The sequence below is a fragment of the Drosophila sechellia genome, chromosome 3L (assembly GCF_004382195.2).
Source record: "Drosophila sechellia strain sech25 chromosome 3L, ASM438219v1, whole genome shotgun sequence".
NCBI classification, from domain to species: Eukaryota; Metazoa; Arthropoda; class Insecta; order Diptera; family Drosophilidae; genus Drosophila; species Drosophila sechellia.
The window spans coordinates 281,282-308,849 of record NC_045951.1 but is presented as its reverse complement, the minus strand read 5'-3'; the positions used below and the strand labels follow the sequence as shown (position 1 = coordinate 308,849).

The following is a 27,568-nucleotide window of genomic DNA, read 5'->3' as shown; positions in this document are numbered from 1 at the left end:
ATATATAATATATATATCAGATGTGCTTTAGTTGAGTAGGCGTTACTAGAATGCGTAGTGGTTTTTTCTACGAGTAACGGGTATAAAAATACTAATTAACTAAAGACTGGTTGCCATGGCAAGCGTGCACAGAAAACGGGTTTATTGAACAAATTTATTGACTAGTTAAATACAATAAAACGATGGAACCTGCTAAAGTGATTGGAAAGCTGTAAGAGTTCAGCGCATCTTATTAAATATTGAATAGCATATATTAACAATTTTAGAAAGGAGCAAGTGCGCATGGAGCACAATTCACGTCGTAGTTTTCCAAAAGCTTGGAGCGGAATTTCGGGCAAGCAAACTAACAAGTTCTACCACCAATCTGAGATTAATTCTGAACTTAGTAACCAACTAAAATTAAAAGGTATATTTACATAGAGGTTTATAATTCTGTTTATAATTCTAATCACATAGATACTCTACCTTATAGACTTGTGCCCTTTTGTGCACAACAACCAAGGCGAATCGCAATTCGTATCTCCGGAGATGTACAAACCTTTACAGGCCGTCTGTCGTTGTGGTCGAACTAGGGAAAGCCTCCATATGGGAAAATGCTTACAAAGAGCCTTGAGTCCAGATTACAAACAAGCCATGGTACTGAATGGCACTGATGCATGGAATGGAGAACCATTGAATGTTCCTTCCACTTCAAGCTGTAAGTAGTGCACCTACATTTAACTGAATGGGTTTAACAATATACCGATATTTTCAGCTACAATTGGCTTCGTAGGTATTTCGAAAAACTACATAAAACTGGAGCGTTCTATGCAATATGTTTCTCCTGCGTTTTCCATGCCTGGCCCTCGAATTACAGCAGTCCCTTACTATAATATTATTATTGGATAAGTCATCACGAATTTTAAAGTTTCTTCTTGTTGATCATTTCCAACCCATATTTTCGATGAATCAAATCTGGGATTTCCCTAGATTATCGCAAATACAAGCACACGATAATAAACTTAAAATTAGTAGCGGCATCGTACAGAACTGGATTTTCCAGACGATTGTCTGCTTTAGAAACCTGTATTCAGTGGCGTTCCCCCATCTTATTTACTACTTTGTATTTTGATTCACTGAAGTAAAACTTTCCAGTATATGTGAAGTTCCTTATGTTTAGTGCAGCTGTTTCTTGTGTCCGTTCAGTTTCCCTCGATCAGCGAACGAAAGCACATACGAGTATAAGCTTCAGGATTCAGTTAAAGATGTGCATCAATTGGCATCCAATATTTATTTTGGCTGGTTTAAGTCAGTTGGGCGCAGCCCAAGAACCTCTAATTTTCGAAACATCTCGTAACCCATGGAATAATGTCGCATCAACGACGACAATACCAATTTCGCCCACCAGCACAACAAACTTAGTATTGGTTAACAATGTAAGAATACCAGGAGGTCTTACACCATTCGTACCCGCACCGCCCCCAACCCAGGAATTTCTGAACTGCTTTGGTAACTGTCCCACCACATCGCAATACAATCCCATTTGCGGCAGCAATATGCAGCTTTATATGAACGAGGAAAAATTTAATTGTGCCCGTTTCTGTGGAGCTGGTGAGTCCCATTTTTTATATCCCATTTTTTGAATCACAAATATATTTCACTATTCGTTTTTAGACATTCAAATAGTTCGAAGAGGGTCTTGTGAGGGTCTTTTTTCGATGACGCGAGGTTGATATGCTTCAACAACAGCAAACTAAAGTAATAGATTAATTTACTCCAACTAACATATTTTCAGTTTAAATATTATTATGGCACAGAGATAAGACGCCAAGTAGTACATAACGACGCAAAAATAATATAAATAAAATAAATAAATACTAATGCAAAACAATCAAGATAACCTGGCTTGACGCACTTGTAGACAATTTCGAAATGGATTCCCAAGACAGTTCCGTTCCGAATTTCAGAGAGAATACTTATAAATATGGAGGCGATTTATCAATTGGTCGTAATCTTAGGTACAATACTTACATCAATATACATATATTATTCTGTGTGAAAGCTCCTCCTAAAATACTCGTTTTCTACTCAGCTATTATTTTTGGGCCTCTGCAGTTCCAGTCCACGGTATTAGCTGACCCTGTTTTTCGTCGCCCAAATGCCTTAGCCATCGCGCCCGCCCGCACCTATACCGGTGGATACAACCACTCGACAATTCACAGAGCTGTCGAAAAGACCACTTGGACTGCGCCGGCGGTTCACCAACCTGTCCTCCAGGCGCCCGGATTTATAATACCATCTCAGAACCGTTCGTGGATTCACACCAATCAGGGATCTCATGGCGATTTACCAGGTAGCGTCCCAGCGCAAGCTTCAGGTTTTTCAAGCGGCCGGGTGGCCAGTAATAATCCCCAAACAGGAGTAACTGGCGTTTATCAACCAAACCCATCCCAAGGTAAAATCGTAAATCCAGCATTTGTCGTTGGCAAAAACAATGGAACGTTTTATTCAACCTATAATACAACAGTCCCTGTCAGGACTTATCCTTATGGGAACCTTTAAATTTGAGCAATTATAAAATGTTACCAAAACCCAATAAACCAAATTAAAATTAGCATTCTTTTCAAAAATCAATTTATTGTGCTCTTGAATTGTTGCATGTATTAGGATCATCGGCATAAGTATTGGGGTTGCTTTCCGGTATTCCAGAAGTGTAAATAAATGTATATTCAATGAAGATTTTCCATATAAGGGATAAGTCAGGGATGCGTATTTTTGGAGGCGTGATTACGCTGATCACGCCACCTAAGTATATCAGCTTTGAACTATCAATAAATGAAGTGACACGCATGTATATGAAATGCGATTGCTGACCAATTGCAGAAAAATTAAACCGATGATCTTTAACCGATGAGGATCCCTCGCAGCCGTCAAAATTCCCACGCTGCAGTCCTATACTCCCACGCTGCCGTCAAAAAATGATCCCACGCCGCCGTCCAATCTCATAAGAATCCCACGCCGCTGTCCAGGACCTCCATCCCTCGCTGCAGTCCCGATCTTTGTCTCCCACGCCGCAGTCATCTCCATTGATATAAATTCCAGTAGTCTTAAGAATATTGTTCCTAGCGCCCTGGCCTAAACGCCCTAATAGTCCCGCGTTGCAAAAACTTGACATCCCTCGCCGCAGTCTGAAGTATCCGTAAGTCCGTCATCTTTGAGAGCCGAAAATCCCACGCCGCTGTCAAAATGTACTCCTAGGCCGCTGTCGATGGATAAAGTAGCCTGAATCCCACGCCGCAGTCCAAGTTAGAGAATCATTCCTCAACAAATCTAATATCCTCACGAAGGGTCCTCACAGAGAAAAAGAATCGACCAGTGTGTAGCGAAGCAAAAGCAATCCAACTTTTATATTGGTTCGAAGGGGTACGGGTTGAAACAAGGATTGAAGTCGTCATCAGTGCCGAAACCCTCAAAGAATTAGGTGCTATCCCAAGCCAGTAGTGTAAATTCGATGGTGCTTAGCGAAGAAATGATACCTCCAGCCTACTTGTTGCTCCAAATGCAGATAATGAAGAATGATCCGAGGAGGATTTTAGGACTTCTCATAATATAAATGAGCAAAGCGTGTGGTGCTCCTACGCCGTGTAGTGTTCGTTCTTAATATGCTCCAAATAGACCCAGGATGCGAATTTGGTGATTGAATGACCAGTAAATATATGTAAAAGGTAGAGTGTTGAAACTCGAAGGTATTGAGTGTCAGCACTGCCGCCTCCGCCTGTGTATTTATGGTCTCCCTGCCTTGGTTCGGGGGTCAAATGGTCCTCTGCAGTTTGAAACGTCTATGTACGGTGCATCCACTTCATCTTACTGCCAGGAATCTTGTGCTAAGAGCGGTACTGATATTTAACTGACTCTTGCTGCTACTTCTAGACCGGACCGTCTATCCTAGGGTAATGCAGTCGCGATGCAATCGTCAGCGAAGTCGGATGTCCGCATAGACTCTTAGAGGAAAGGTTTACAAGTAATAAATTAAAGGTTTATACAAGCCTACAAGATAATGAAACGATTCGTTTAGAATACATAGATTTGAAAACAGGATATGACTTCTAAAATGCATGGTTAATAATGCATAACAAAATCTATTTGGTCTTCAGTTGGTTGTACCGCGGGGCGCGTGTCTCTTGGATTCCCTTTGAGACCAACATGACGAATATGATGTCGCGCCTGGCAGATTGCAGATAGCAGCCAGATTTAGACACGTGCAGATTAGTTTGTGAGAGGTTCTGAAAAGCGTAATTGCACGGACTAGAACCCTGCTCATATTCGTATACCTTTGTGTATTGGGTGACCCTGCCTGCCGCTGTCGCTGTACATCGCGTTGGATTCCCTTTACGATAATAACGCTGAAGCGAAGAACTCGACCAGGAGCTCAGTTGGGAGTTCGACTTAAACCAGGAGCTCAACGAGGAGCTCGACTGCTGTAGTACCACCTCGCATTTGATTCCCTTTTGCGGTACGATGATCGGCGAGCCAGGAGTTATGGGCTCAACTGGCTAATCTTGGTGCGACACATTGCACACCCAGGTTGGTCTTCAAACACTAATCGCATTTGTTTCCCTTTGCGATGGATATGGGTTTTCTCGAATTCTGGGCTACCTACGGAAGGAAAGTGCAAGTAAAACGACAACCCGCTGGTGATCGAAGTGCTTTGTCCTTCGTGCGCTCCATTCTGGAAGTCTGCGTCGATAGTCTTCATTCTTCAGATTTGAAATCGAATGCTTGAGCACCAATTGCTGGTTTCACAACTGCCGTAAATGACATGCCACTCCGGCCTCCGGACTTCAATGTTTGATGTACACTGCCGGCCGCTGAAATTGACAAATGATAGTTACCGACGCTAGGCGAGGATACCTGTGGCGCAGTTGCAGCAGCAGCCCTGTAACAACGACAACACATCAGCTCACTTCACAGCGAATACTGGTGATGGTGCGGTGTATCGGCTCTCGGTCCAAACGCATTTGATTCCCTTTAGCGTGGACCGAACGCACATATCTGTGCGGTGCAATGCAGTACGTGCATAGGTTCAGCTCAGCACATCATTGCGCGAGATAAGCGCTCCTATTCTGGCTCTGTCCCAATGTAGATCTTGCGGCCAGAGGCACCCAAGTCGGACTCGGTCAGGACCCGATGCGGTTATAACAATGCTTACTCCAGTCATTGAGAAGCTCTGTGCTGGTAGTTGAATATGCACTAAGAGGCTTCTTGGCTGCAATGTAAAGGCGTAAAGTTCATTGTCAGCAGAGGATGCCATTAACCTGGTTGTTTGCTTGCTTTCTGTGCTCGATGCTCATTTGACGTTGTGCTCGCTTGCAGAAGCAGGTGCGCTTGAATTGATTGTCGTTGTAGCGCAGGTGAGCTGTGCTTAGGAAGAGAAGGCTAACTGGATGGACTTGATGCATCGTTTTGGGTTCCCTTTAACGATTTGCAGCAGCACAGCAGTAGACTTAGCCAGCTCGGAGCGGCGCACATCTTCATCAACGGAACGTTCCACTGCCCTGCCCTTCGGATCAAATATTGCTTAATCGATGCCCACAGGCACACTCAACTGTGCGGCACCGCTGTAAGAATTGTAAAATAAATTTAAGGCTGCTTAGAATCTCACTTTTGGAAGGGTCAAACGGCCAATCTTAGCGATGCTCAAGACAAACGAAGTTTCTGTTAGAAATAATCCACATCCTGGCCAGAAAAATTGCTGAAAAACAGGTGTAAGCGGGTTCTAGTTGGGTTCAGACCTGACCAGCGGCATCAATTCGAATTCGACGTGTAGTATGGATGTTGGACTGCGACGACTTAGTGTTGGTGTTATTGCTTTCAAGTTGGCATTTGATTCCCATTGCCTCAAGAAATTTTGCTACATGTTCTCGGTTGGTTTCAATACAGGCAAATGTGCACAGGTGAGTCAACTATGTGATTGATAAGACTGGTTGCATGAAACCGAAGTCTTATTATAAAAACTGCAATGAATTCATAAATAAGTTTCTAGGTCAATGGGAAAGAAGATTAACTTTAGTATTAAATGAGCAATGTAAAGATCCAACCATTTCTCAAACGCGGTCCCAAGAATAGACGGTTCGCTGTTGGATTAACTCAGAAGCTATAGATGAGATGTGGGCAGGCACATTCAACGGCAACAGCTTGAAAACAGAAAAACGTTTTTCTCCATACTTAAATTAAATTTGTGTCGTGGTCCAACTACGTGGTATAATTCCATAGCATCTAAACTGTTCCACAACATGTATTTCTATAAAATACGAGAGAAAAGGATATCGATTGCACATTCCTTACAGAGGCCGATGTTCCCTGTTCGATGTTCAGAATGTTTTCCCTGTTGCGTTTTAGCATCAATTACTCTTGATATGCAGGCATTAATTATGGGCAGGTACATTCAACTGCAGCCATAATGCTACAAGACAAAAAATGTTTTTGAACATAAAAACATAAAATTACATGAATTGGGCGGGACCATAGCGGCGACGTGGTATTCCCTGTAGATTATCACTCCATGAAAATGTATTTCTACAAAATACGAAAGAAAAGATATCGGTTGCATTTATCTTAGCTTTTACGCTTGTTCAGTTGATTAGTTATGCTTCTTTGCACATATTCTAATTGAAGGCTTGCTGTCGCAGGAGCGTTGTTTGGGGTCATAGAATTAAAGAGCTCAAGCTTCCGCCTCGCTAGGTTCCATTTATACATGCCCGCAGGCACCGATCAACTGCGATGCAACGCTAAAAAAAAAAAAAAAACGAAAAGTGATGGTCGTGCCTAGTCTACACACTCTTTCACGCCGGCTTCCGTTTAAATTTGCTTGGAAGATCCTCGTCTGGTGCCCTCAAGACCGTGAATACTTGAAGACGGCAAAGTAATCCCATCAAACAAATGCACCCACAGGAACCGATCAACTGTGACATGCAGCTACAAAGATTTAAGCGGCCTTATCTAGCCTATTGATTAGGAATATGGGGAGTTTGAATGCAAAGGGTCCAATAATCGCTTGCCAAAATCATAAACGGTGAAAGAGAAGTCCAGGAAAGTGTACCGAGCGAATAAAGATAAAGATAAAAACTCGACGACTGCCATTCAATTGTTTATCACAATAACAATCCCACAAGGTGTTCACCCAAAAGGATTACAGCAGTTCCTCAGTGTCGTTTCGATGATAAATTTTCTGTTCCGCTGTTCTTTTCTCTGGAATTTTGTTTAAAAAGCAATATTTTGTTCGCAGCTGATATACCAAATACCGTGTATCTGTGCGGATGGGTGGGTGGTGATCAGCAGCTGCAAAGCGTTCAATGCAGAATAGGTGGTGATTGTCGGTGGTTGGCAACGAGAGCTTCAAACGCAGGTAAGCTGATGCGAGCTGGAGCTGCTGCCGCGCGCATTCCGCCTTGTCCCCAATGTTCTGTCCGCTGCGACTGAATTGCATGGGCATTGGCATGCAAAGGAGACTCGGTGGTGTTTGCTGCTGCTGCTCCCTGCTCCGGCGATCTGTGTAGAATCGGCCATCGGCTGGTTTGCGTAACTCAGTGCCTGGCGTTGGACGTAGGGGGACTCGGACAGACGTTGAGACTCACTCAGTAACTCTACAACGCAACGTCATCGTCACTGCGACGATCGGATTCGGGATTCTTCTTTACCAGTACCAGCCATAGTCGAACTATTGTTGCTACCGGGACGCGGATTCATTCAGTGACCCACTGCGACGTAGTTTCTTGTTTGTGTTCCGTTCCTCATCATCGTTGCCATTAACGTGCGAGGAGCAGGAAACTGCAAAACAAAATTCATTATAGGTGCGGGTTATGTCAAACTGGGAGAGGGTTGGTGCTTGCCTAGCAACAAATCTGAGACTGGTCTGGGTGAATAATAAATAAAGGCAACGTTGATTTTAACAGTTAATAATTATAATAGTTTTATTTTACGTTTTATCAAATATCAGTTCTGTATGCTTACTTTAAGTACATTTACAGTTAATAGTTGGGTTGTTTTCGACTTTCACTCGTTTACTTTGCAATATTGCCCGTTTTCTAGCGCTAGTGATTCAATATGAACCGTATGTAACTCGCAGAAGTGGCGATGACGAACGTTCGAATTGAATTCGAAATCGAATTTCTCGACACATCGGACCACAAAAGTAGCTCAACTTGGTGTACACAAAAATAGCACGAGCGTTCATGCTCACACACCATCGCGACATGTAGATGTGTAAGTGTGTATGCATTGTGTAAGTATATCGAGTTTTTTTTTGTCTTTGTCTGACCGATTTCGTGACGTTTGGAATGCCTGTAAGCGACCTCTTATTTCGCCACACTCATTAAGTTACGTTATTTAACTAAAAAAATATACTTATTTACAAACCGAGTGTGCTCCGTGACCAATGCCTGGTGGCTTTTCGCATGGATATCTGGTGGCAGCATGACTCACACCACTTTCGATTTGAAGGCCGTTTGCTCAGAGTCTCCTCACACTCTTCCAATCCTTCATTCTTTCTTTACAATCTACAACAGCCTTGCACATGTTTGCGACTGCAAATGAGAAATGGGTTGTCGTAATAAAACTATTTTAACAGAAGACAAATATGGCTAAAGCTACGTATTTGAACAATGGTATTTGAACAAACAACAGTTTGGAAAACCAAACTGTTCTTCCCATCCTGACGCCATTTTGTTTATATAGATGCGTGTGTCAGCCGTGCATACACATAAAGTGCGCACCATACGGTCGTCTCTGTCTAACTAACTGGCCACGGCAATGGCGCAGCTGTGCTGCTCATTGTTGCTGTTATGGTTATTGCTGGCGCCCGTATAACTGTTGCTCCCATTGTTATTGTTGTTGCTGGTGCTTTGGTTGCCATTGTTGCTGCTCAAGCTACGCATAAAACTGTCGAGGCTACTAAGCTCGCTACTCCATAAATTGCTTTCCGCCTCTGCTTCTGCGGCAGCCTTGGTGGTCGAGGTCGCCACTACAGAGTACGCGTCACTGGCGCAGTGTGTTCTGCCGTGGGGCACAAACCGTGTTTGAATATCCAGCCAGCGACTGAAGCGCTCCTGCTGCTTTCTACGCAGCTCGTGCTCCGCGTGGAGCAGGGCCGTCGACAAAATGGCGTTCACGCGTAGGTCGCTACCAGCGCCTCTCAACTTGCGACGCATTTTCTGGCGCTTAACGCGGAAGTTACGGACCCAGTCGGTCAGGGTCTTGGGATTCTCGGCTGCGTCGCACTCGTCGTAGTACGCCACCATTTCGATGATCTTACAAGGTTTTTATTTGCGACGACACGAAGAGAAATTTGAGAATATGGTATACACACACCTTCACTTCGTAGTTGCTACTAATCTCTTAGCGGACTGCTTATGACTGTTCTTTACAACGCACTCTTTTCAACTGGATAGAGCGCGTTGCCTGCGCGCCCTTTTATAGCTCTGCCCGCACAGCTGGGCGTTATTCTTGTCTCAGCCAGCAGAGACTGTTTTTTGGGGACGATTTCTTCCCGAATGCTGGCGTTACGGATCGTGATGAGCACACAGGAACACGCTCTCGTTTGTTGAAAAACGATGGCCGACATCATATTTTAGTGATCTTCAAGGGCATAGCAAAAAACTTAATTTTAAAGTAGTGGTTTTTCACTTCATATCGTCCATTTTGTATATACAAAAAATCCTAAAAAATACTGCAAAAGTATACTGACTCAGTATTGCTTGGGAAATTCTAACGAGGGGTAATTTATGTCTTCTATGAATTTGTAACTATAATCTGCACTCTACATGTTCTGTTGATCTGTTTTGGAAATAAAAGCAGAAGAGAACGATAAAGTCGCATAGTAGTTTCTCGACTATGAGACACCCGTTACCCAGGAAAAATAAATATAAAATAAAAAACATTTTGGACAGCTTGTGTGCATTAGATGGTATACCGTTTTTTGCAATTGGCAATGCGACTAATAAAATAATGACAAGAAAACAAACAAAACACTTTTCATAGGTGTGGGTGTTGCATTTTTGGGCGGTTTGGTAGATTGTAAAAATGGGCGTTGCCACATCTGCTGTCTAGGTACTAGGTACTTTTCAATGGATCTAGTACACACTTACTCTACGTCTAACGTGTATAATAACTGCAAAAATCCCTATAATTATGACAGGGCAGCGATATATGTCGAAGTATGAGACATTCTCAACGAAATACTACCCCTAACTTACATATAGTGTATTTCAAGTTGAATATGGCAATGTGCCAGGGCTGGCGTCTAGAGATTGTTTGGCGGGCTATTTAACAGTTTGTTTTATATTCACGCACTTTGCTAGCCGCTCACTCGTCCGTACGGCAAGTAGACTTGCAATGAACAAGTGCGAAGTGTTGGCACTGGAAGCAGAGATCTGGAACGATCGGTTCAGTTCGCCGTACAACTTAGCTGCCGTCGGTCGTGCACACAATTAAGGTATCCAGTGGCGGATCAGTGGCAACTGCGAAGGTGGAACGTGGGGGGAGCAGCTGCGAACGTGAAAAATTAGCACAGATTGCCATTGCCAGCGGTGCAAAGAATCTGCCAGACATGCAGATATTCCAACAAATATCGAAATAAACCGGTCGCACAAGTGAACGTCGCCACACATGCCGCAATACAGAAATTAGGGGCACAAGAGATTTTGAGTGTCCGCACATATTGGCCTGGGGTAATTATTTGCGTGCCATGACTTATTGGCGATCGCAGCCTATCTCCGCGAGTAAGTGTAAGTAGTCGACCCCTACAAGAAGGGGTGGGCCGACCCGAACAGCAGCCGGAGCCAGCTGAACAGCCGCCCGACTCGGCCGCAGCCAAAAGTTTATTGTTGTTTAGGCCACGGGAGTGTAAACAAATCGGCGCAGACAGAAGTGGCGGCGTTAAGATGGAGAACGTGCGCTTTTCAATTATTGTAAGTAAAACGACTTGGCCTACATGTCAGCCGCCTGCAATTCCTTTGTTTGTTTTGGAAGGAAAACGACTTGAAGTGGAACTCGGAAAGCGATCAGACGGCGGATGTAGACTTGCTCCTGGACAAGCGGAGCATCTCCAGTGAGGCCAACAGCGCCGGAGTTTTCAGCGACGAGGCGCACGAAATATTTGCGCGCCAACAGCAGAACCAGATCCTGTGGGACCTCGACGAGATTAAGGAAACCCTGAACGAGTCTCCAGGCGGAAAGCATGTCGTGGACATGGTTCAATCCGGCTGTTTCCTGGGTGAGTACCTCACAGCACGGTACCTAACATATCCCAGACTAACCTCCACATAGAACTAATGACCGACTCTGCTGACTGTAATCTGGCACTGATCTGCTGCTCGGTATTCGGGAGCGTTGAGAATACTCTCTTCTTACTAAAACATTACAACGCGGACCCGAATGTGGCGGACAGTCGAGGTCGGACCCCACTGCATTTCGCCTGCTGTCGGGCAAACGCTCCCATAGCGAAGGTTTTGCTCGACTTCGGCGCTGACCCCAATCGCTGGGATGCCAGGAAGGAGGTCACGTCGCTGCACTGTGCGGCCAGGTAAGAGGGCATTCATTTAATTGCGCTCCTCACATGTACACAGCACCAGACACGTAGTTTTAATCAAGGGACTCCCTATTAGCTCAAAAAGCGTTGAATGCATCCTGCTGTTGCTGCGGCGAAAAGCGAGCATCAACATTGGGATCGAAAAGCGTTCCGCTCTGCACTATGCCATCGATGTGAACGCCGTGGACTGCGTTGAGATCCTGCTGAAGTACGGAGCCGACCCAAACACACCGCAGGTGTACACCGAAACTCCCCTGCACACCGCCAGCGCCGCAGGATTCGCCAAATGCGTCCAGCTTCTTCTCAGTCACAACGCCGACGTGCGATCGCAGTTTGGCGAGGGAAAGGTTACGGCCCTGCACTTGGGTGAGTAGGGGCCAGGAGGTTACAAGTGCTTTGCATAATGGATTGGTAAATCCTCAAATTGCAGCTGCCGAAAACGACTACGTAGAATGTGCTCGCTTGCTCCTGGAACACCGTGCTGAGGTGGACTGCCGTAACGCCAGCCATCAGACGCCATTGCACCTCGCCTGCCTTTCGCAGTCAATCGGCACCGTGGATTTACTCATTTCCTACGGAGCCAATGTGAACGCCGTCTACCGAGATGGTAGAACCGCGTTGCACGCCGCCATCGTTAAGCAGTCGCGGAGTTTGGATTGCTGCAATGCCTTGCTAAAGGCGGGAGCGGATGTAAACAAGGTAGGCGGCAGATTCCTATGAATGCTGGTCACAAAACACTATCATTCAATATAATGTGTCTTTCCTACTAAAAAGTAAATGATAATGAAGATATTAGTATAAACAGCTTTCCTTTTCTTAATGAGGAAGGGTCAACGAAATCTTCAAAAACGTTGTTTCGGAATATTATTTTAATTAAATAAAGTTAGAGTATAAAACTATAACTATAACCAACTTGTGAGACAACGATAAGAATTTTATATAAAGGCTTATATTGATCCTTAATTGGCTACTTACCATTCGCTTATATGCTAGAATACATAAAATATAATTTTATAAGGAGGATCTCGAGATGAGTTCGATTCCTAGCATAGCATGTTAATATTCATCAAATGTTATAAATCAAATGATACAATCCAGTGACTTTAGTAAGAATACGTTGCATACGTGTAAGGTGTAAGGCACCAGTGGCTCTTTACGTCATTCTTAAAGTTAAACCCCTAAAATATTAACAAAAAGGCTCCATTAAATCGAAGAAACAAGCACTTACTTACGATTAGAATAATCTATGATTATTACTTACAGGCAGACAACTATGGATATACACCGCTGCACATTGCAGCACTGAATGAATTTAGCAGTTGTGTGTACACGTTCATAGGCAAGGACCCGTATCATCTTTTAAGCGATGTGTGCATTACTAAATGGTAATTTTTATTCGCAGAACACGGGGCGGATATTACCGCCAGGACGGACGGGCGTGTATCGGCACTATCATTTATAGTAAGGCGCACTCCTGAGATCATACCCAAACTAATGCAAAAGCTGGACTGTTCGATAAAGGCGAACGATCAGGAAATCGGTGACGTCGACTGTCAGATAAAGCTAGACTTCCGGCTTTTGGTACCCAGTTCTTCGATGGATCGGGGAGAAACCGAGCTACTGCTCTCCCTGATAGAAGTGGGACAGAAGCGCATTCTCATGCACCCGCTTTGCGAAACTTTCCTCTTTCTTAAGTGGCGTCGCATTCGGAAGTTCTTCCTTATGAGCCTCGCGTATCATACGCTTTTCGTGATCCTTTTCACTTTCTATGTAATTTGGGTGTATGTCCGCTGCTGCAAGAAGGAGGAGTTGTGCGTGGCTCCAGGTTACGTTTCAACTATTGGATATCTGGTGATCATACTAAACCTAATTCTGCTGGGGAAAGAGGTCTTTCAAATGGCACACGGACTTCGTGGCTACGCAAAATATTGGGAGAACTGGCTGCAATGGACTATTGGAACCGGTGTGCTCCTATGTGTAACCCCGGAGACGGTGCGAACTGACGATTTAACGGCAGTGCCGGTGTGGCAGCATCACGTGGCAGCTATAGTGATATTGCTCGTCTGGCTGGAGCTAATGATGTTGGTGGGAAGATTCCCCATATTTGGCGTATATGTTCAAATGTTTACAAAGGGTAAATATGCTAGATCATTGGTTTGAAGGTATTCTGTAAATTACTTGTGTACATATTTAGTGGCCGTTAACTTTGCGAAATTCCTGCTCGCCTACATATGCCTGCTGGTGGCTTTTGGCCTCAGCTTTGCCGTGCTCTTCAATGATTATCCTGCCTTTGAGAACATCACATGGTCCTTTTTGAAGTCTATCACGATGATGTCTGGAGAACTGGAGTTTGAAGACATCTTTTATGGGGACTATGCAGTCAAATTCCCCGTCACCGCTCACATCATATTTCTCTCCTTCGTGCTTCTTGTTACGGTAATTTTAACCAATCTAATGGTGGGATTGGCCGTAAGCGACATCCAAGGCTTGCAAGTGAGCGCCACGCTCGATCGTCTCGTGCGCCAAGCGGAGCTTGTGTCACGCTTGGAAAGCCTATTTTTCTCCCGCCTGCTGCGAAGTGCGCCTACCAATCTTATTCAGCTGTGTAAGAGGAGTGCTCTGCTGCGCACGTCCCGGGACAAACTTCAGTTCACTATAAGGCCCAACGACCCCCGGGACAATCAGTTGCCAGAGGACATTAAGTTAAATGTCTACAAGCTAGTGGCCGAACGGCGCGACAGAAACCAGAGCCTCCGACGCCGCCAGTTCGAAAACAACTACAACATTTTCAGCCGCAGTCTACAGCGTCAGCAGCAGCCGCTCCACACGGATTTCCTCAAGACAGAACCTGCCACGGGGACCACAAAGAAGGCTCCACAGAATTTATTTCACATGCACGAGCTTTTGCGCCCCCGATCCGCTACAAATGTGCCGCAGCAGTTCCGCCAGGAGGCGGAGGAAACAGTACAGATGAAGAATCAGGCTAATGTCCTAAGCGCAGTGCACGCCGAGGTGCAGGCGATCAAGACCCAACTGATGGACCTAGTGGCCAAGTTCGAGCGTTTCTCAGAAAACGCAACCCGAAAGCTGAACTACAGTACCGACGAGTTGTGCCGGCTGCGGCAGCAGGGTCAGTCTGTGGCCTCCAGTCACAATCGTCACCACCGCTAAGTCCTACACCGGGTCAGTGAATTAGTTATATTTATTTTAATATTAATACACAATGATTAAAGCAAAGCCATCGATGGTTGCATTGCTTAGCGAGTGAGCCATTTGTCATTGCTCTGGTTCCAGACGAGGGTGTCATTATTGGGCAGCGGATCGCCTGGCGCAATAAGGGTCCAGCTCTGCGTCATCGGACTATATGCGAAGTTTTTGGAATTTGGCGGTGGAGGAGGAGCTGTTTGCGTCACGACTGACGGCTGGGTGATGGGCACGATGTTGGGGTTGGCGAAGCCAGAATCAACTCTCTTGTCGTTGCTGATGTATTCCACCTGAGACTTAGGATGTGGGCCTTCCCATGGTGCACCCAACAACAAGACGGGAAAGATCAACACCACAAGAGCTGCGAGTGAGATGAACGCAAGGTACGTATATATGTAACATGTAAATATATATATGTACGTATGTATATATATATAAATGTGTGGCCTCGACTTACTGAATACGTAAACCATTTTTTTAAATTTACTGTTACAAAGCGTCAATAAATAAGTAATAGATGATGGAGACTTTAGCGCTACAGGCAAACAGACAAGCAACCCGACTGCGACTGATTGGAAGCAAGAGATTCTGAGTTTTTTGGGGTCATACACCGTGCATATACCAGTAACAGCGCTAAGTTTTTATTTATGTATGTATGTACTTAAGTATGCATGTATGTACATTCATATTTATATTCGCTGATGTCATCGATCAGACGATGAATAGAGTATTTGCAATACGTTCATGCTTACATACACAAATGAACTGAAGTCAAGCGATCTAGACTAAGTCTGACAAATTCCCTTGTGCACCTTCCGGATGTCTGTAATAAAGAAGGTGTTTTAGAAAGGAATCTGGGGAGCAGCCTATATACTCACTTAGGCCGCAGTTCAAGGCGCAGTTGAACTTGTTTTCATTGTAGTAGTTCACGTTATCACTGCCGCAGATTGGATTGTACTCGCTGGTGGCCGGGCATGAATGGAAACAGGCGAAATAGCGCGGGGACGGGGTGGTTGATGGAGCAGCGTTGGTCGGGGTGCTGCTCCCTGCATCCGGAGAAATCGTAGGTTCAGTCGGTTGACGAGGCCGCAACCACGGGTTTCCGCTATCGAACTGCGGGTGGCACTGCGCCATTCCAATCAATAGCAGGGCAAGACCTGAAATTAGAGTCTAAGTTGATGTCGCTGATCTCAGGTCGTCACAGCATCTACCAAATATTTTGATCCAATCCATTTCGGGAGAGTTTCTTGCTTCCGCTTCGCTTGAAATACGAGGCACTTCTGAGGTCCCCGAAAACCCAGTGACGCCTATTTATAGGCCGGTTGCCTACCAGATAAACGCAATTGATTCTTTGAGGATGTAAAGCACGTTTCGCTTTCCTGTAAATTCAGGAATTGGAATTTATAACCAGTATACGCATTATGTGAACAATGTTTTAAAAATCATATGCACATGTTTATCCATGCACATACATACATACATACATGTCTTTATTTTAAAATGTAGTGTGAATTATACCCTAGGTACTTACATGTTTGCATCATTCATTCGCTGACACTACCAGACTGACGCGGTAATGATTCTCTTGGCGGTGTTCGGCACTGTCCCGTGTATAGAATTTTAATGTTTGTGGAAGTAGTTTTACAAGGATGCGATCTGAAGACTTTTGTGCAGCTAGTGTGTACTTACTTAACCCGCATTTGATTGCGCACTTCAATTTGCTTTCATTGTCGTAGCTCACCATGTCAGTCCTGCAGACAGGATTGTACTCAGGGGTGGTCAGGCAGGATTGCGTGCATTGGAACCTAGACTGTAGTTTCCTTATATTATTGGATGATAATCACAGTGGCTGTGAATAATTCCAACTATAAGCAGGACGACGCCTAAAAAGAAACCGTCAGCTGCAATAGGTGATTCCACGACCTGGTCAACCTACCAAATATTCCGAAACTAGACATTTCAGACGATGTAGCTACTTCTGCGTCGATTGAAAATTTTATTTAAAAATCCTCATGCTTAAAACTTTTGCCGTTAACGTTATCGCTAGTGACCCCAAATGACCTTTATTTTGGATTAACATTGGTCAGCATGATCCAAAAAGGGGACTCTTCAATCTAAAATCATTAAAATATAAGCTTAGTGCGTTCATTTCCGGTTAACTTGATTGTTTTATTGATAAGCAGTTAAGCCTTGATTTTACATAGCACATATGTACATACATTTTTACAAGCTTATGATATGCAAACCGAAATTGTAGGCATCACAGAGTCAATTTTTGTCCAGCATAAAGCTCGGACCCACAATGTGGTTCAAAAGAGTGAGTTTGGTGTATTTTTCGATTTTGCATAACTCTTTCATTTAACGACGCTGAAACAGAAGGAATCTCTTAAACAAAACTGATGTCCCCTCTGTGTGTAAAGTTATAAACAGTTTTGGATATTGAAAAAATACGCTGCTGTTGCTTTGGGTTGTTCCTACGGGAAGAACTCTACATCTGCTCCTTTTTTGCCTAAATATGTTCTCCCATCTTTAAAAATCCAGTTAGTTTTTTATCCCAAATGATCAGACATATGGGGACCACGGAAAGCAGCTGCAACTTCCTAGGTGACTGCTTTAAGTTTCGCTCGGCAATAAGAATGTAATTGGGTGCGCCGTGTGTGTCTACGAGGACCTTTTGCATTTTGTAGTTAATGCTTATAACGTGGCCCGACTCTAAAGTAACTACGTTCATCATATGCTGAAATATTTCAATGACCACAGCACGCATGTATATGCCCTGCTTGTTGTGAACATAGCGTTTGAAGTACAAGTTAGCAGAGTCGTCTCCGGCCATTTTTGCATTGTACTTGCGCTCATTAGCTAATTTTGTTAAGGTGTGCAGATCATCTGGGGTACGTCTAGGCGGTGTACAATATTTAAGTCCCGCCGCCAAAAGTCTAGAGTGGAGGAAATTCTAAGTACGGGAGGCGAACTTAAAAAGTATGTGACAGTTACCGGTGCACCATAATATCAGGATACCGACGGATTGGGCTAGTAAAGTGAGTGTATATGGGTATGGACAAGGCGTAGTGCCACAGGTCGGCCGGTTCCGATTTACCCTCGCTGCAAAAATATCTAAAGGGGGAAAATTGTGAGAAGAGTAATTATTTGAAAACTGAGACACTTACGTTGCACGGGCCATTGGTTTCATCAAAAGCTGGCTGAGGCAGGCATTCATTGCGACAGGATTGGGCGCCTCATTGCACAAACGCACCATGCTCTCCTGGAGCGCCTTAGACGAGCTGTAGTCCAATTCGAAACCCAGAGCAAGAAACTTTTCCCGTAAAGCTTTAAGGGACTTAGTAAGTGGCGGAGGGTGGTTACGCAGTACAGCGATATCCGGAAAAGATTCGTGTATAAAGCGGGCGACTGCCTGATTGGCCAGGAGCATAAACTCTTCAATCAGGCGGTTAGCCTCTCGCTGTTTCTCCACTTCAAATGACAACGGTTCGCCACTAATTGGATCGAGGACGAAGCGTAGCTTGGCATTGTTAATTGTTAGTGCGCCGTTGTCTAAACGTGTCTTACGTATGGAGCTTGCAATATCGTGAAGCCACAGTACCCTATTTCTGATATCATCGGGATTAAATCCATTCAGGATGGTCGGGAAGTCGTTCTCGGTAAACCGCTCATTAGGGTTGTCGATGATCTTTTGAGCGTGTTCATAAGCAAATTGCGAGCAAGAGTTAATGACTGTGCGGCAAAATTCTGGCTCCTTTTGTAGCATGACTCCCTCCCCGTTCATTCGCCAGAAGACAGAAAAAGCGAACTTGTCTTCCCCAGGGAGCAGGGAACATCGCATGCATAGAGACTGAGGCAGCATGTGGATTACCTCGTTGGCTAAATAAATAGACGTAGAGCGTTCCTTCACTATGTTATCCAGTTCATTGTCCTCTATCAGAAAGTGCGAAACATCGGATATATGGACGCCAATCTCATATTCATTGTCGCCTAGCTTCTCTATAGAAACGGCGTCATCCAAATCGCGAGCAGTCATCGGATCTATAGTAAATATGCACATCTTTCTTAAGTCTTTTCGCTGATGGAGATCGTCTTGGCTTATCGGAGGAGACGGCTGGGAGAAAATGTCGTTAAATCGTTGCTCAAATGGCTTTATATCCCGGAGACCGTTATGAAACAGAATTGCCTTAAGTTCGTCGTCCAAATTACCGACGCGTCCAACCGGCTGGATCAGATCAGCGATGCAGTGCCCATTGCAATCTGTCTCGAGTATATTGGCTAGGTATAAGAGGCCGGACACGTCTGTTTGCTGTTTGTTTCCGATGTGGGCGGCACAGGCATCCTTCGGAACGTAGACCATGGGGACACGCAAATCGTACGGTCGGAATTTGTAGAATAGCTGGTCGTCACAAAGCTTGGTGGGGTTCGTAAACGATATGGTTCCCACGATCTGGCGGAGCTCAGTTTGTTTAGTTATTGCTATGACAAACGCTTTGGGGCAGTTGTCCGACGATATGACGACCACGTTGTCGGTATCGGACTCAGAGCCCTGGGACTCGGTATTGTCCGAAAGCTCCTCACCATCCGCTTGATAGGATATTATCATCATTCGAAAGTATTATAAGTTTGCCGATAAACTTACCAAGAGATAAAGACGGCTTCCCACCAGTGATTCCACCAGACGAGGGCTCAGCTGTCTTTGAACTGCCCTGGGTATCAGGGTTTAGCACGAATGCACGCACTTTGTCACCTTCGAAGGCATAGCGCCGGGCCACTGGCAAGAGCACGATGCCATCTCGTTCGAGTGCTTCTCGATCTGTGGACATGATAATAAAGGCCTGTCTGTTGTTCTTCCGGTTTACCCGGATTTCCTCTTCTACAATTCGCCCATAACCCGCAGCAACTAGTCTCTGCGCATGCGCTTCCAGGTCGGAGAAGTTACCTTTGAAAATCAGGTCTTCCGACAACTTGTGATCCATGCCCACGTAACGTTGGACAATCTTGTTTATGTACGACCGCATGGCCTCTAGTTCGGTTTTTTGCGATTGGGTCCCATTGCTACAGGATCCATCGTTTTTCTTGCGATTGCGTTGCCTTCGTGCTAGTTTCGGGTGCTGCTGTACATGACTTCCATTGTTTGTAGATGAGACCTCAGAATCGTGGCGATGCCGACCCTGGTACCCAACCTGTTGCGGTTGTGCTTCTGACCTGGTTTGACTCCACTCCAGCTGAGAAAGGATCTCGTTTTTACGTATCAGCTGGCAGGCATACGCGTTAACATCTGGGGAGATGTGTGAAAGATGTTTGACCATATCCTGAAGAGCCTCCACCTCATTTCGAAGCGTCCGCTTCGACTTCTTTTTCGCCATTAACCGATGGCTGGGACTAGACACGACGTGCATATGCGAAAGTGGTTGCACGCAGGGAATCTGCATGGTCGCCTGGTAGGTCGCGAATGCTACGTGATAGGGCAAGGGCATAGCTACCGGCGTTGGCGCGGATACTGGCACACCGTAAGGAATGGCCTGCCTGCTGTTGCTCCGCGCAGATGGTTGTGATTGTTTGGGATGTGGCCGTGCTTCCGCCCAGCAAATTTGTGGCTGCAGCGAATTAACGACCTGGTTGGCCGATAGGTCGTTGCTGGATGCATTAGACTCCATTTCCCTCTGCATCTGCTGGAGGCGGACAATGAGACGTTGCGAGCGCTGTCGGAGGCCCTCCCCAATCTTTTTGCCATCTCGGTCCGCATCCACGTCGACGCTTGACGTTTCCGACATTCTGCAAGAAGTGCACTTAGTTAATGGGATTCGCTGATGTCCGAAAGTTTACGGCACTACACTTGGCTATGGGCGGGATATAAAAGGGAAGGCATAATTCAATACTTTCTCCAAATTAAAATGATAGGACAAGTACAGTAGGACCGTACTGCGTGGTATGTCGGAGCAGTGTCAGCTTCGGCCACACTCCGATACGGTAGTTCGGAAATTAATGGAGATGAATGACGGTAAGTTGTTTTTGTTTATTTTCGCATTTGGGAATAGATATTTAAACTGATCTTCCAGAAGAAATCATAAAGCAGCGCCTGCTGATTGATGGGGATGGAACTGGGGAGGATCGGAGAATAGTAGTGTTGCTAAAACAGTTCCTGAAGTGGGCCAGTGACTCGCCGGACAGCAAGTAAGAAATTTGATATGTGTGATTCAAAACATGGTGTACATATCTCTTCTTTTCCGAATTTCAGTCCCATCATGTACGACCGACTGATGGCCCAATTCGCCCAGTGCAAGCTTACTGCGTTGAAGAACGTACAGACTCTGCAGATGATCGCCGGTGAGCGTGACAACTACACACAATTAGTTGAACACCACGAAGAAAGTATTGTTTTGGCTAAAGCGGAAATCGAATCCAGTAAAAAGGAGCTAATCACTGCCAAGCAGATTCGCAAGAACAAGATGGAGTACGACCTGCTGGCCTCGCTCATCCAGGACCAACCGGACCGCAGCGAAACACAACGACACATTGAGACCATTAGGAGGGAGATTGACGACTTGGTGCAAAAGAAGCTAAAGATGGAGCGCAAGTTTCAGAAACGACGCAATGACTTCACTTTGCTGATGTACACGATTCACGAGCTGGAACAGCAGCTGGACCAGGACAACAGCTCATCCTCGGCATCCTCCTCGTCAAGCGACTGCGATGCCCGCTCTGAGCCGGACCTAGACGACAATGGGATCATGGAGGTAAGCGATGAAGACGACGATCTCAACAATAGCACTCCCACAAAGTTCGAAGGAGCCCGCGGCGAGCCCAAATTTCACTCAGTCTCCACGGAGGATTCTAAAGCCATGTCCGTAGAAGAGGACACGGTGCTTGAGCTAAGCATCGACAAAGATGAGCACGACGTGGATGTAGCTGTTGCCAGTTAGGTTAGAAGAGCTAGCATGTACAATGAAAAACAAATAAAATGTCATGAACTATAATATAAAAATTCAACTGTTGTTTTGAAATTCCTTCGTTATTATTTCCAATTTAGACTTGCGCAAAAGACAATAATTTACGTTGGGGAGGGGGGTAAAAATTGATGTTACAAAATTAGATTTTAATCATTTTTTTTTTACTTACAAATATACTAGAAATTATTCCGAAATCCCAGGAGGTATTTTCAAAACGTATTTACTTTTGTCCGGCGTGCAGTCACACTAAAAAAGCTACTAAGAGGAAGAACACGATAAGAGGAAAATTATAAGTTTCATTAGCCATCTGCAAAGAATTACCGAACACCTTATGAACGCACTGTGTGCGCACATCTGCAGTTTACAGTGTTAAACAATCAAATAATGGCTGACGACAATAGGTAAGTTAATTTTACTAGGCCGACCGCATGTGGTGTGTATTGACTTGGGTTGCTCCCCTCCTGTACCGAATAGCTACGACTCCAGCAACAACAGCGAGACCGAGGAGCGTCGGACCAAGCACAAAAAAGCTAAAAAGCACAAAAAACATAAAAAATCCTCGACTGGCAAGACCGAAAAGGACAGGCATGTCCACAAGAAGCAGAAGAAAGCAAAAAAACGACCCCACAGAACTAGCGAATCCACAAACGAGTCTGACGCCCCGGAAAATGCAAAGTTAAAACTATCACAAAATTGCGGACTGAGCAGCAAGTTCACAGAAATCATGCAGAAGGCCAGCCGGAACGGAGCCGATTTCCGTGTCGGCAAACCCCTACTTCCGACGGATCCGAGCAGCCTTGTTGAAGAAATCACCAAAACTATTCAGAATAAGATGCTGCCCGTCCTGGAGGTGGCCAGTTCTAGCAGCGAAAGCGATGTGTAAGTATTGTGAAATGCCATGGGGGAGCGATTTCGTAATTCATATGGTGTTTGAACTTTTCATTCTTGATTTCAGGCCCGCCGATGCAGCCAGTCCTATTATTTTGTCTATTATTGAAGACGAGCTTAATTTGGAGGAATTGATGCGTCAGAAGGCCCTTCTGCAGGCGCGCCTGGGCGCCTATATGTCGGATCCAGAGGCGGAGGATAAAGGCGATCTCCTCCCAGACACACACTCGCAGCAGCTGGTTGTCCACACCAAATCAGTGCTCAAAGCTGTCACATCCGTACCGCAGCCCCAACCCAGCAAGTCTGCAGCGCCGTTGGCTACTGCAACCAGTAAACATGCTAATATTAAAAAGTCTACCACGCATAACTCAAATGAATCCGATGTTATATTGTTGGATGATTCTAGCGGAGGCCAGCGAACCCCCTCGCCTACGCCCGAGAAACGAAGGCGCCACGCATCTCCGCTCCCAGCAGCTCCGAGAAGCCGTTGCCGTAGGGATCGTCGTTCGAGGGATCGCGACCATTCACCCCCACGTCGCCGAGCATCAGATCAGCAGACGCAGGTCCGACCGCGGAGCCGCAACCGCAACATGGAGGACCTACGACAGGAAATAAACCGCGACAAGCAAAGGGAAAGACGAGACCATAGCCGAGACCGGGATCGGCGAGGATTGGATAGGCCGCCGCCACCCACTGATATGAGACCAGGTCGTGCACGGGAGCGAGACGTTCGGCCGAGTCGTATGCAGCGGTCGCACAGCCGCAGTAAGTTTGAGTCAGACAGGCGACGAGAGCGGGAGCGGCAAAAGGACCGGGATCGTGGTGGCGGGCGCGGAGGAGCCCGCAGCGGGACAGACAACGGGGATAGAGATCGGTACAAGGGTTCGCTGAGCGAGGGGCAAAATAAGCTAGACAAGGAGAGCAGTGATGAGGAGGTGAACGTAAACATTGACATTTTGGAGGAAGACGATGACGAAGAACGTATCATTGAGTTACGTAGAAAGAAGCGCGAGGAGCTACTCAAGGTAGGCAAACATTTTTTTTATTATTTATTACTGTAAACTTATTGTTTTTGTCTTATAACTGTAATCAGAAGCTGGGAACTGGGCAAGAATCGCCAGCTCCTCATAACTCGGTCTCGTACGAGTCTCGAAGTACTTCACAAGGGTCATCCCAACGCGAAAGACCTTTAAGAACGCCGTCGCCCACGTTGCCTTGCCCGAATCCCCTTATCTCGGAAATGCCAAAGGAACACGAAGATATGGATAACTCGACTAGCCAAAAGAATTGCTCCGCAAAGGAAAAACGAAACGAGTGGGATATGTTCGCCGACCAAGACGTGGATTCCAATTTCGATGTGAGTCGCAAAATTGTAAATTTCAAACTCAAATTCTTCATCCCATTTATTAATTCCGAGTTCAAATCCCACCAGTCACCCAACACAATAGTCCAAAATAAGCATCAACACGAAAATCCCGCTCTCACAGACAACTGGGACGACGCTGAAGGTTATTACCGAGTTCGTATCGGTGAAGTTTTGGACAATCGATACCTAGTGAATGGATACACAGGCCAGGGTGTCTTCAGCAACGTAGTGCGTGGCAGAGACCAAGCTCGTGGGCAAGCTAATGTAGCCATTAAGATCATACGAAACAACGAAATAATGTAAGTATTTTGTAATTTGTTGTTTGTTAGGTCTATTTATGCCGTTTGTTTCTTTTATTAGGCACAAAACTGGCTTGCGGGAACTAGAAATATTAAAAAAGCTGAACGACGCCGATCCAGAGGATCGTTTCCACTGCCTTCGACTGTATCGTCACTTCTTTCACAAGCAGGTAATTCATCGTTTGTACAACTTAGTGTCGACTGAATTGCACTCATTATATTTCCACTATAGCATCTTTGTATGGTGTTTGAGCCATTAGCAATGAATTTGCGGGAAGTACTTAAAAAGTATGGCAAGAATGTGGGACTCCACATCAAAGCAGTGCGTAGCTACACGCAGCAGCTATTCTTAGCACTCAAATTGTTAAAAAAGACGGGTATTTTGCATGCTGACATTAAGCCGGATAACATTTTGGTAAACGAAAATAATCTGATACTTAAATTGTGTGATTTTGGTTCTGCCTCGGCAATCAGCGACAACGAAATAACACCGTACTTGGTATCGCGGTTCTACCGCTCACCAGAGATCATTTTGGGTATTCCCTATGACTACGGAATCGACACCTGGTCTGCTGGCTGCACAATTTATGAGTTATACACAGGAAAGATTCTGTTTAGCGGGAAGAGTAACAATCAGATGCTAAAGTTTTTCATGGACGTAAAAGGAAAGATACCAAACCGAATTATCAGAAAAGGCCAATTTAGAGAACAGCATTTTGACCAAAGCTGCAACTTTCTCTACCATGAAATAGATAAGCTCACTGAGAGGGTAAGTGTTTTTGATATAAAGAGAGAATCTAATGCCAATTTTGTACATCCACAGGAAAAAATTGTTGTAATGCCTGTAGTCAAACCTTCGCGTAGCCTGCAGCAGGAACTAATTGCTGACCAAAACTTGCCAGACGATCAACATCGCAAGGTCACCCAGCTCAAGGATCTTCTAGAGAACATGTTTGCCTTGGATCCGGCTAAACGGATCTCCCTTAACCAGGCACTAGTTCATCCATTCATACAGGAGAAGATGTAAATCGACCGACGAAGGCAATGAAACGTAATTTAATTTGGCATAGTCCTAAGACAACAATTCCCCCAACTCAGCCGTTAGCTACTAGTTATCGTTTGTTATTTTAGATACATCTGCTCAACCAAAAATCACTAGATCATTACATCTACACAATCGATCTAAATATGTTCTGTGGTTTTAAGCTCTACGGCGCGTTTTGAGAACCGAATTATACAAAATATTGGTATTCAATTAATGTTTCCTGTGTGTATATAAATATTTTTATGCTATAGTATAAAATGCATGTGACGGATTTGCCAAACAAACACAATATATATATATATATATATATATATATATATATAAATATATGTATATGTATATGTATTTATGTATCTATATATAAATACACATAAGTACAGTTTCAACCTGTTTTGTGAAACGTATTAACACATGGCCTTGTGGCTGGCTGAACTGGTAATAATTTATAATCACGATTTTGCAAAGGATACCTTATACAATTCAAACGCTCTTTGTCCCTCCGATTTACCTAATATTACCAATAACTAAAACAATCGAATTAAAGATTTTTGAATATATATAGTTTTTTGCGTAAATTGGATGTCCTAAAAGTATTTTAATGATTATATTATGAATTTGTTAAGTAGTAGACAAAAATAATTAATTTGGTAAAATATAACATTTTATCGCTGCAACAAGTAGTGGTCTTCGGTTGCTCGAAGAAAGTATCAGGCATATAAGCTTAAATCTGAGTGACTAACTGTCAGATTCAGCTCACCTTTTTTAACCCACACTTCTTTAATAAATTTGTTTTCTTTAATCTTGCAGTTTGGGCTGTCAACAAATTTGTTCTACGCCTTGCAGTTTCAACTCGTGAGTATATTGATTAGAACATTCATAGAGCTAATTGATTACTGTAGTTCTGTCCAAGTAAGTATTCAGTACCTTTTGAAATTATACTTCATGTGGACGCGCTGATACATAACAGTCCGCTAGTTCAAGTCATCAGTGGATACTGGCAGCTCCAGAGCTGTGTGCAGAATTTCGCTCGAGCACAGATAGGGGGCTGGGGGCTGAGCTTCACTTTTAAGTAAGCACTTCACTTTTTTGGGTTTCCAGTTGTTGTCAGCCAAGGGGTCCCGCAGTAGCCCGAAGGCACATTCAAAGATTCCGACGCAGCTATCACGGGAGTGCAGAGTGCCGCAGCAGATCACTAAGAACTGCCCGTACGAGTCCATTCGACCCTGAATTCCGGCGTGCGTCAGGTTCGGATTAAAGTAAAAGTCAAACTGCTGCTTAGCGCTCGTTAGTGCCGATAACACCTCGGCAGCCGTCGTACACTCCAGCTCATTGATTCCATCACTGGCTCTGATCGTGAGATGTAGGGTCGCATCTACCCACAAATCCACCAGACTGAGGGCGTCTGCGTTGAAGCGTTCGAAGAACCACTCGCCGAACTTGCGCGCAATCTTGTGAATGGGATAATCCTCTTCGCTCTGATTATGAAGTGAGCTGGATGTCTGGTCTCCGGAAAGCTCTATGCTTGATTGATGCTTTTGCTTCCAATACTGTATAACCTTGGCTATGAGGTCTGCCTTGCTAAAGTCTGTGGCTGCGTCAGCGCGTCGATTGCTCAAATACGTAAAGAGGAGTTCCTTCGTTATAGCGCGCTTGGAAAGCAGTACGTAAATGTCTGGAATGTGTGTAGTGACCAGACGAAGGGCCTCTGCAAGTTAAATACATAATAATTATCGGTTGTGCAAATTCCAAAATTAAATCTTACCCTCCGGGTCTTCGGTTTTGCACACATTTTTGGTGGCGCATTTGGCCAACTGTAGCAGGACAGTTAAGTTATTGTCATTTAGAAGTAACTCCCGCAGTCCTTTCTTCTGACTGTCTGAAATCATCATGTCGAATATACTTGTTTACTTGGCGCTAACAATCTAGTGATTTTTGTTATTATCCAGTTTGGCCTTCCGATCAGCTGATACTTTCCAGCCTGCGTTCACATTTAAAAGTGTTACCCCACTCTACAGTGACATTATTTCAATATCGTTGTGAATGTTTGTTTATGCGCAACACAATTTATGTATTGGTGTATTATGTGAGAAATTACCTATAACTTAAATTTTATTATGTAAATATTAAATTATAAAGCACTTTATGATGAAATAAATAATTTTATAATTTTAAGGTTTCTTCTCAATAGCGAGAATCGCGTTCTTCTATGATGCATAAACGTTATGTCGCGCCCATTCACAGTAAATATTT

At 44.7% G+C, this 27,568-nt stretch overlaps 11 protein-coding genes and 1 long non-coding RNA gene across 17 annotated transcripts; 6 read left to right on the top strand and 6 right to left on the bottom strand.

The window, feature by feature from the left end:
* The first annotated feature begins 101 nt into the window (after window positions 1–101).
* On the top strand, window positions 102–1,068 carry LOC6610152. The gene is made up of 4 exons (XM_032718008.1): window positions 102–211; window positions 267–406; window positions 473–697; window positions 755–1,068. Exons 1-4 carry the CDS (start codon window positions 183–185, stop codon window positions 886–888), a joined length of 528 nt encoding a protein of 175 aa, XP_032573899.1. The 5' UTR covers window positions 102–182; the 3' UTR covers window positions 889–1,068.
* LOC116800986 lies at window positions 953–1,874 on the top strand. The gene is made up of 2 exons (XM_032718010.1): window positions 953–1,590; window positions 1,654–1,874. Exons 1-2 carry the CDS (start codon window positions 1,152–1,154, stop codon window positions 1,710–1,712), a joined length of 498 nt encoding a protein of 165 aa, XP_032573901.1. The 5' UTR covers window positions 953–1,151; the 3' UTR covers window positions 1,713–1,874.
* A 36-nt stretch (window positions 1,875–1,910) lies between these two features.
* Window positions 1,911–3,338, top strand: LOC116800985. The gene is made up of 2 exons (XM_032718009.1): window positions 1,911–1,997; window positions 2,072–3,338. Exons 1-2 carry the CDS (start codon window positions 1,964–1,966, stop codon window positions 2,539–2,541), a joined length of 504 nt encoding a protein of 167 aa, XP_032573900.1. The 5' UTR covers window positions 1,911–1,963; the 3' UTR covers window positions 2,542–3,338.
* Window positions 3,339–3,924: 586 nt separating this feature from the next.
* On the bottom strand, window positions 3,925–9,450 carry LOC116800987. Of its 2 annotated transcripts, XR_004361703.1 has the most exons (4): window positions 9,346–9,450; window positions 8,395–8,561; window positions 7,614–7,806; window positions 3,925–5,245 (listed from the first exon to the last, which is right to left on the bottom strand). It is a non-coding gene; the product is annotated as an uncharacterized LOC116800987 (long non-coding RNA). The 2 variants fall into 2 exon arrangements; XR_004361702.1 differs by having other exon boundaries at window positions 4,522–7,806.
* LOC6610151 (putative uncharacterized protein DDB_G0281733) lies at window positions 8,568–9,339 on the bottom strand. The gene has a single exon (XM_002034724.2). The coding sequence runs from the start codon at window positions 9,273–9,275 to the stop codon at window positions 8,772–8,774; it is 504 nt and encodes a 167-aa protein (XP_002034760.1). The 5' UTR covers window positions 9,276–9,339; the 3' UTR covers window positions 8,568–8,771.
* Window positions 9,451–10,916: 1,466 nt separating the features above from the next.
* LOC6610150 (transient receptor potential channel pyrexia) lies at window positions 10,917–14,827 on the top strand. Its single transcript, XM_002034723.2, has 8 exons — window positions 10,917–10,943; window positions 11,005–11,248; window positions 11,302–11,557; window positions 11,640–11,929; window positions 11,994–12,262; window positions 12,827–12,902; window positions 12,966–13,697; window positions 13,758–14,827. Exons 1-8 carry the CDS (start codon window positions 10,917–10,919, stop codon window positions 14,732–14,734), a joined length of 2,871 nt encoding a protein of 956 aa, XP_002034759.1. The 3' UTR covers window positions 14,735–14,827.
* LOC6610149 lies at window positions 14,748–15,336 on the bottom strand. Its single transcript, XM_002034722.2, has 2 exons — window positions 15,225–15,336; window positions 14,748–15,128 (listed from the first exon to the last, which is right to left on the bottom strand). The coding sequence occupies exons 1-2, from the start codon at window positions 15,238–15,240 to the stop codon at window positions 14,821–14,823; spliced, it is 324 nt and encodes a 107-aa protein (XP_002034758.1). The 5' UTR covers window positions 15,241–15,336; the 3' UTR covers window positions 14,748–14,820.
* A 48-nt stretch (window positions 15,337–15,384) lies between these two features.
* Window positions 15,385–16,088, bottom strand: LOC6610148. Its single transcript, XM_032718634.1, has 3 exons — window positions 15,979–16,088; window positions 15,646–15,924; window positions 15,385–15,590 (listed from the first exon to the last, which is right to left on the bottom strand). Exons 1-3 carry the CDS (start codon window positions 15,998–16,000, stop codon window positions 15,553–15,555), a joined length of 339 nt encoding a protein of 112 aa, XP_032574525.1. The 5' UTR covers window positions 16,001–16,088; the 3' UTR covers window positions 15,385–15,552.
* Window positions 16,089–16,911: 823 nt separating this feature from the next.
* On the bottom strand, window positions 16,912–20,696 carry LOC6610147 (DIS3-like exonuclease 2). Of its 2 annotated transcripts, XM_032718627.1 has the most exons (5): window positions 20,605–20,696; window positions 19,410–20,545; window positions 17,935–19,354; window positions 17,762–17,881; window positions 16,912–17,703 (listed from the first exon to the last, which is right to left on the bottom strand). In XM_032718627.1, exons 1-5 carry the CDS (start codon window positions 20,637–20,639, stop codon window positions 17,277–17,279), a joined length of 3,138 nt encoding a protein of 1,045 aa, XP_032574518.1. In that variant the 5' UTR covers window positions 20,640–20,696; the 3' UTR covers window positions 16,912–17,276. The 2 variants fall into 2 exon arrangements, with proteins under 2 accessions (XP_032574518.1, XP_032574519.1); XM_032718628.1 differs by having other exon boundaries at window positions 19,410–20,648.
* LOC116800181 (uncharacterized protein C3orf38 homolog) lies at window positions 20,460–27,504 on the bottom strand. Of its 2 annotated transcripts, XM_032718633.1 has the most exons (3): window positions 27,081–27,504; window positions 26,243–27,023; window positions 20,460–20,545 (listed from the first exon to the last, which is right to left on the bottom strand). In XM_032718633.1, exons 1-2 carry the CDS (start codon window positions 27,205–27,207, stop codon window positions 26,290–26,292), a joined length of 861 nt encoding a protein of 286 aa, XP_032574524.1. In that variant the 5' UTR covers window positions 27,208–27,504; the 3' UTR covers window positions 20,460–20,545; window positions 26,243–26,289. The 2 variants fall into 2 exon arrangements, with proteins under 2 accessions (XP_032574524.1, XP_032574523.1); XM_032718632.1 differs by lacking the exon at window positions 20,460–20,545 and having other exon boundaries at window positions 25,857–27,023.
* On the top strand, window positions 20,685–21,760 carry LOC6610146 (THO complex protein 7). Of its 2 annotated transcripts, none has more exons than XM_002034719.2 (3): window positions 20,685–20,771; window positions 20,830–20,944; window positions 21,009–21,760. In XM_002034719.2, the coding sequence occupies exons 1-3, from the start codon at window positions 20,702–20,704 to the stop codon at window positions 21,691–21,693; spliced, it is 870 nt and encodes a 289-aa protein (XP_002034755.1). In that variant the 5' UTR covers window positions 20,685–20,701; the 3' UTR covers window positions 21,694–21,760. The 2 variants fall into 2 exon arrangements, with proteins under 2 accessions (XP_002034755.1, XP_032574522.1); XM_032718631.1 differs by having other exon boundaries at window positions 20,687–20,771; window positions 20,833–20,944.
* Window positions 21,963–26,280, top strand: LOC6610145 (serine/threonine-protein kinase PRP4 homolog). 2 transcript variants are annotated; one of them, XM_032718629.1, is made up of 9 exons: window positions 21,963–22,121; window positions 22,195–22,599; window positions 22,676–23,633; window positions 23,702–23,965; window positions 24,041–24,273; window positions 24,335–24,443; window positions 24,506–25,042; window positions 25,097–25,324; window positions 26,126–26,280. In XM_032718629.1, exons 1-8 carry the CDS (start codon window positions 22,105–22,107, stop codon window positions 25,298–25,300), a joined length of 2,727 nt encoding a protein of 908 aa, XP_032574520.1. In that variant the 5' UTR covers window positions 21,963–22,104; the 3' UTR covers window positions 25,301–25,324; window positions 26,126–26,280. The 2 variants fall into 2 exon arrangements, with proteins under 2 accessions (XP_032574520.1, XP_002034754.1); XM_002034718.2 differs by lacking the exon at window positions 26,126–26,280 and having other exon boundaries at window positions 25,097–25,532.
* Window positions 27,505–27,568: the final 64 nt, after the last annotated feature.

Coding starts and splice junctions, on each gene's coding strand:
- LOC6610152 (XM_032718008.1), top strand. CDS start 183: ATGGAACCTGCTAAAGTGATTGGAAAGCT. Junction 212..266: donor GCTAAAGTGATTGGAAAGCT/GTAAGAGTTCAG, acceptor TAACAATTTTAG/AAAGGAGCAAGTGCGCATGG. Junction 698..754: donor TGTTCCTTCCACTTCAAGCT/GTAAGTAGTGCA, acceptor CGATATTTTCAG/CTACAATTGGCTTCGTAGGT.
- LOC116800986 (XM_032718010.1), top strand. CDS start 1,152: ATGTTTAGTGCAGCTGTTTCTTGTGTCCGTTCAGTTTCCCTCGATCAG. Junction 1,591..1,653: donor TGCCCGTTTCTGTGGAGCTG/GTGAGTCCCATT, acceptor ATTCGTTTTTAG/ACATTCAAATAGTTCGAAGA.
- LOC116800985 (XM_032718009.1), top strand. CDS start 1,964: ATGGAGGCGATTTATCAATTGGTCGTAATCTTAG. Junction 1,998..2,071: donor TCAATTGGTCGTAATCTTAG/GTACAATACTTA, acceptor TTTTCTACTCAG/CTATTATTTTTGGGCCTCTG.
- LOC6610151 (XM_002034724.2), bottom strand. CDS start 9,275: ATGGTGGCGTACTACGACGAGTGCGACGCAGCCGAGAATCCCAAGACC.
- LOC6610150 (XM_002034723.2), top strand. CDS start 10,917: ATGGAGAACGTGCGCTTTTCAATTATT. Junction 10,944..11,004: donor ACGTGCGCTTTTCAATTATT/GTAAGTAAAACG, acceptor TTGTTTTGGAAG/GAAAACGACTTGAAGTGGAA. Junction 11,249..11,301: donor TCAATCCGGCTGTTTCCTGG/GTGAGTACCTCA, acceptor ACCTCCACATAG/AACTAATGACCGACTCTGCT.
- LOC6610148 (XM_032718634.1), bottom strand. CDS start 16,000: ATGGATTGGATCAAAATATTTG. Junction 15,925..15,978: donor GGATTGGATCAAAATATTTG/GTAGATGCTGTG, acceptor CTCTAATTTCAG/GTCTTGCCCTGCTATTGATT. Junction 15,591..15,645: donor CGCCTTGAACTGCGGCCTAA/GTGAGTATATAG, acceptor TCTTTATTACAG/ACATCCGGAAGGTGCACAAG.
- LOC6610147 (XM_032718627.1), bottom strand. CDS start 20,639: ATGCCTTCCCTTTTATATCCCGCCCATAGCCAAGT. Junction 20,546..20,604: donor TATCCCGCCCATAGCCAAGT/GTAGTGCCGTAA, acceptor CACTTCTTGCAG/AATGTCGGAAACGTCAAGCG. Junction 17,882..17,934: donor AAACCAATGGCCCGTGCAAC/GTAAGTGTCTCA, acceptor TTCCCCCTTTAG/ATATTTTTGCAGCGAGGGTA.
- LOC6610146 (XM_002034719.2), top strand. CDS start 20,702: ATGTCGGAGCAGTGTCAGCTTCGGCCACACTCCGATACGGTAGTTCGG. Junction 20,772..20,829: donor ATTAATGGAGATGAATGACG/GTAAGTTGTTTT, acceptor CTGATCTTCCAG/AAGAAATCATAAAGCAGCGC. Junction 20,945..21,008: donor AGTGACTCGCCGGACAGCAA/GTAAGAAATTTG, acceptor TCCGAATTTCAG/TCCCATCATGTACGACCGAC.
- LOC6610145 (XM_032718629.1), top strand. Junction 24,274..24,334: donor ATACGAAACAACGAAATAAT/GTAAGTATTTTG, acceptor TTCTTTTATTAG/GCACAAAACTGGCTTGCGGG. Junction 24,444..24,505: donor GTCACTTCTTTCACAAGCAG/GTAATTCATCGT, acceptor TTTCCACTATAG/CATCTTTGTATGGTGTTTGA.
- LOC116800181 (XM_032718633.1), bottom strand. CDS start 27,207: ATGATGATTTCAGACAGTCAGAAGAAAGGACTGCGGGAGTTACTTCTA. Junction 27,024..27,080: donor CAAAACCGAAGACCCGGAGG/GTAAGATTTAAT, acceptor TTTAACTTGCAG/AGGCCCTTCGTCTGGTCACT.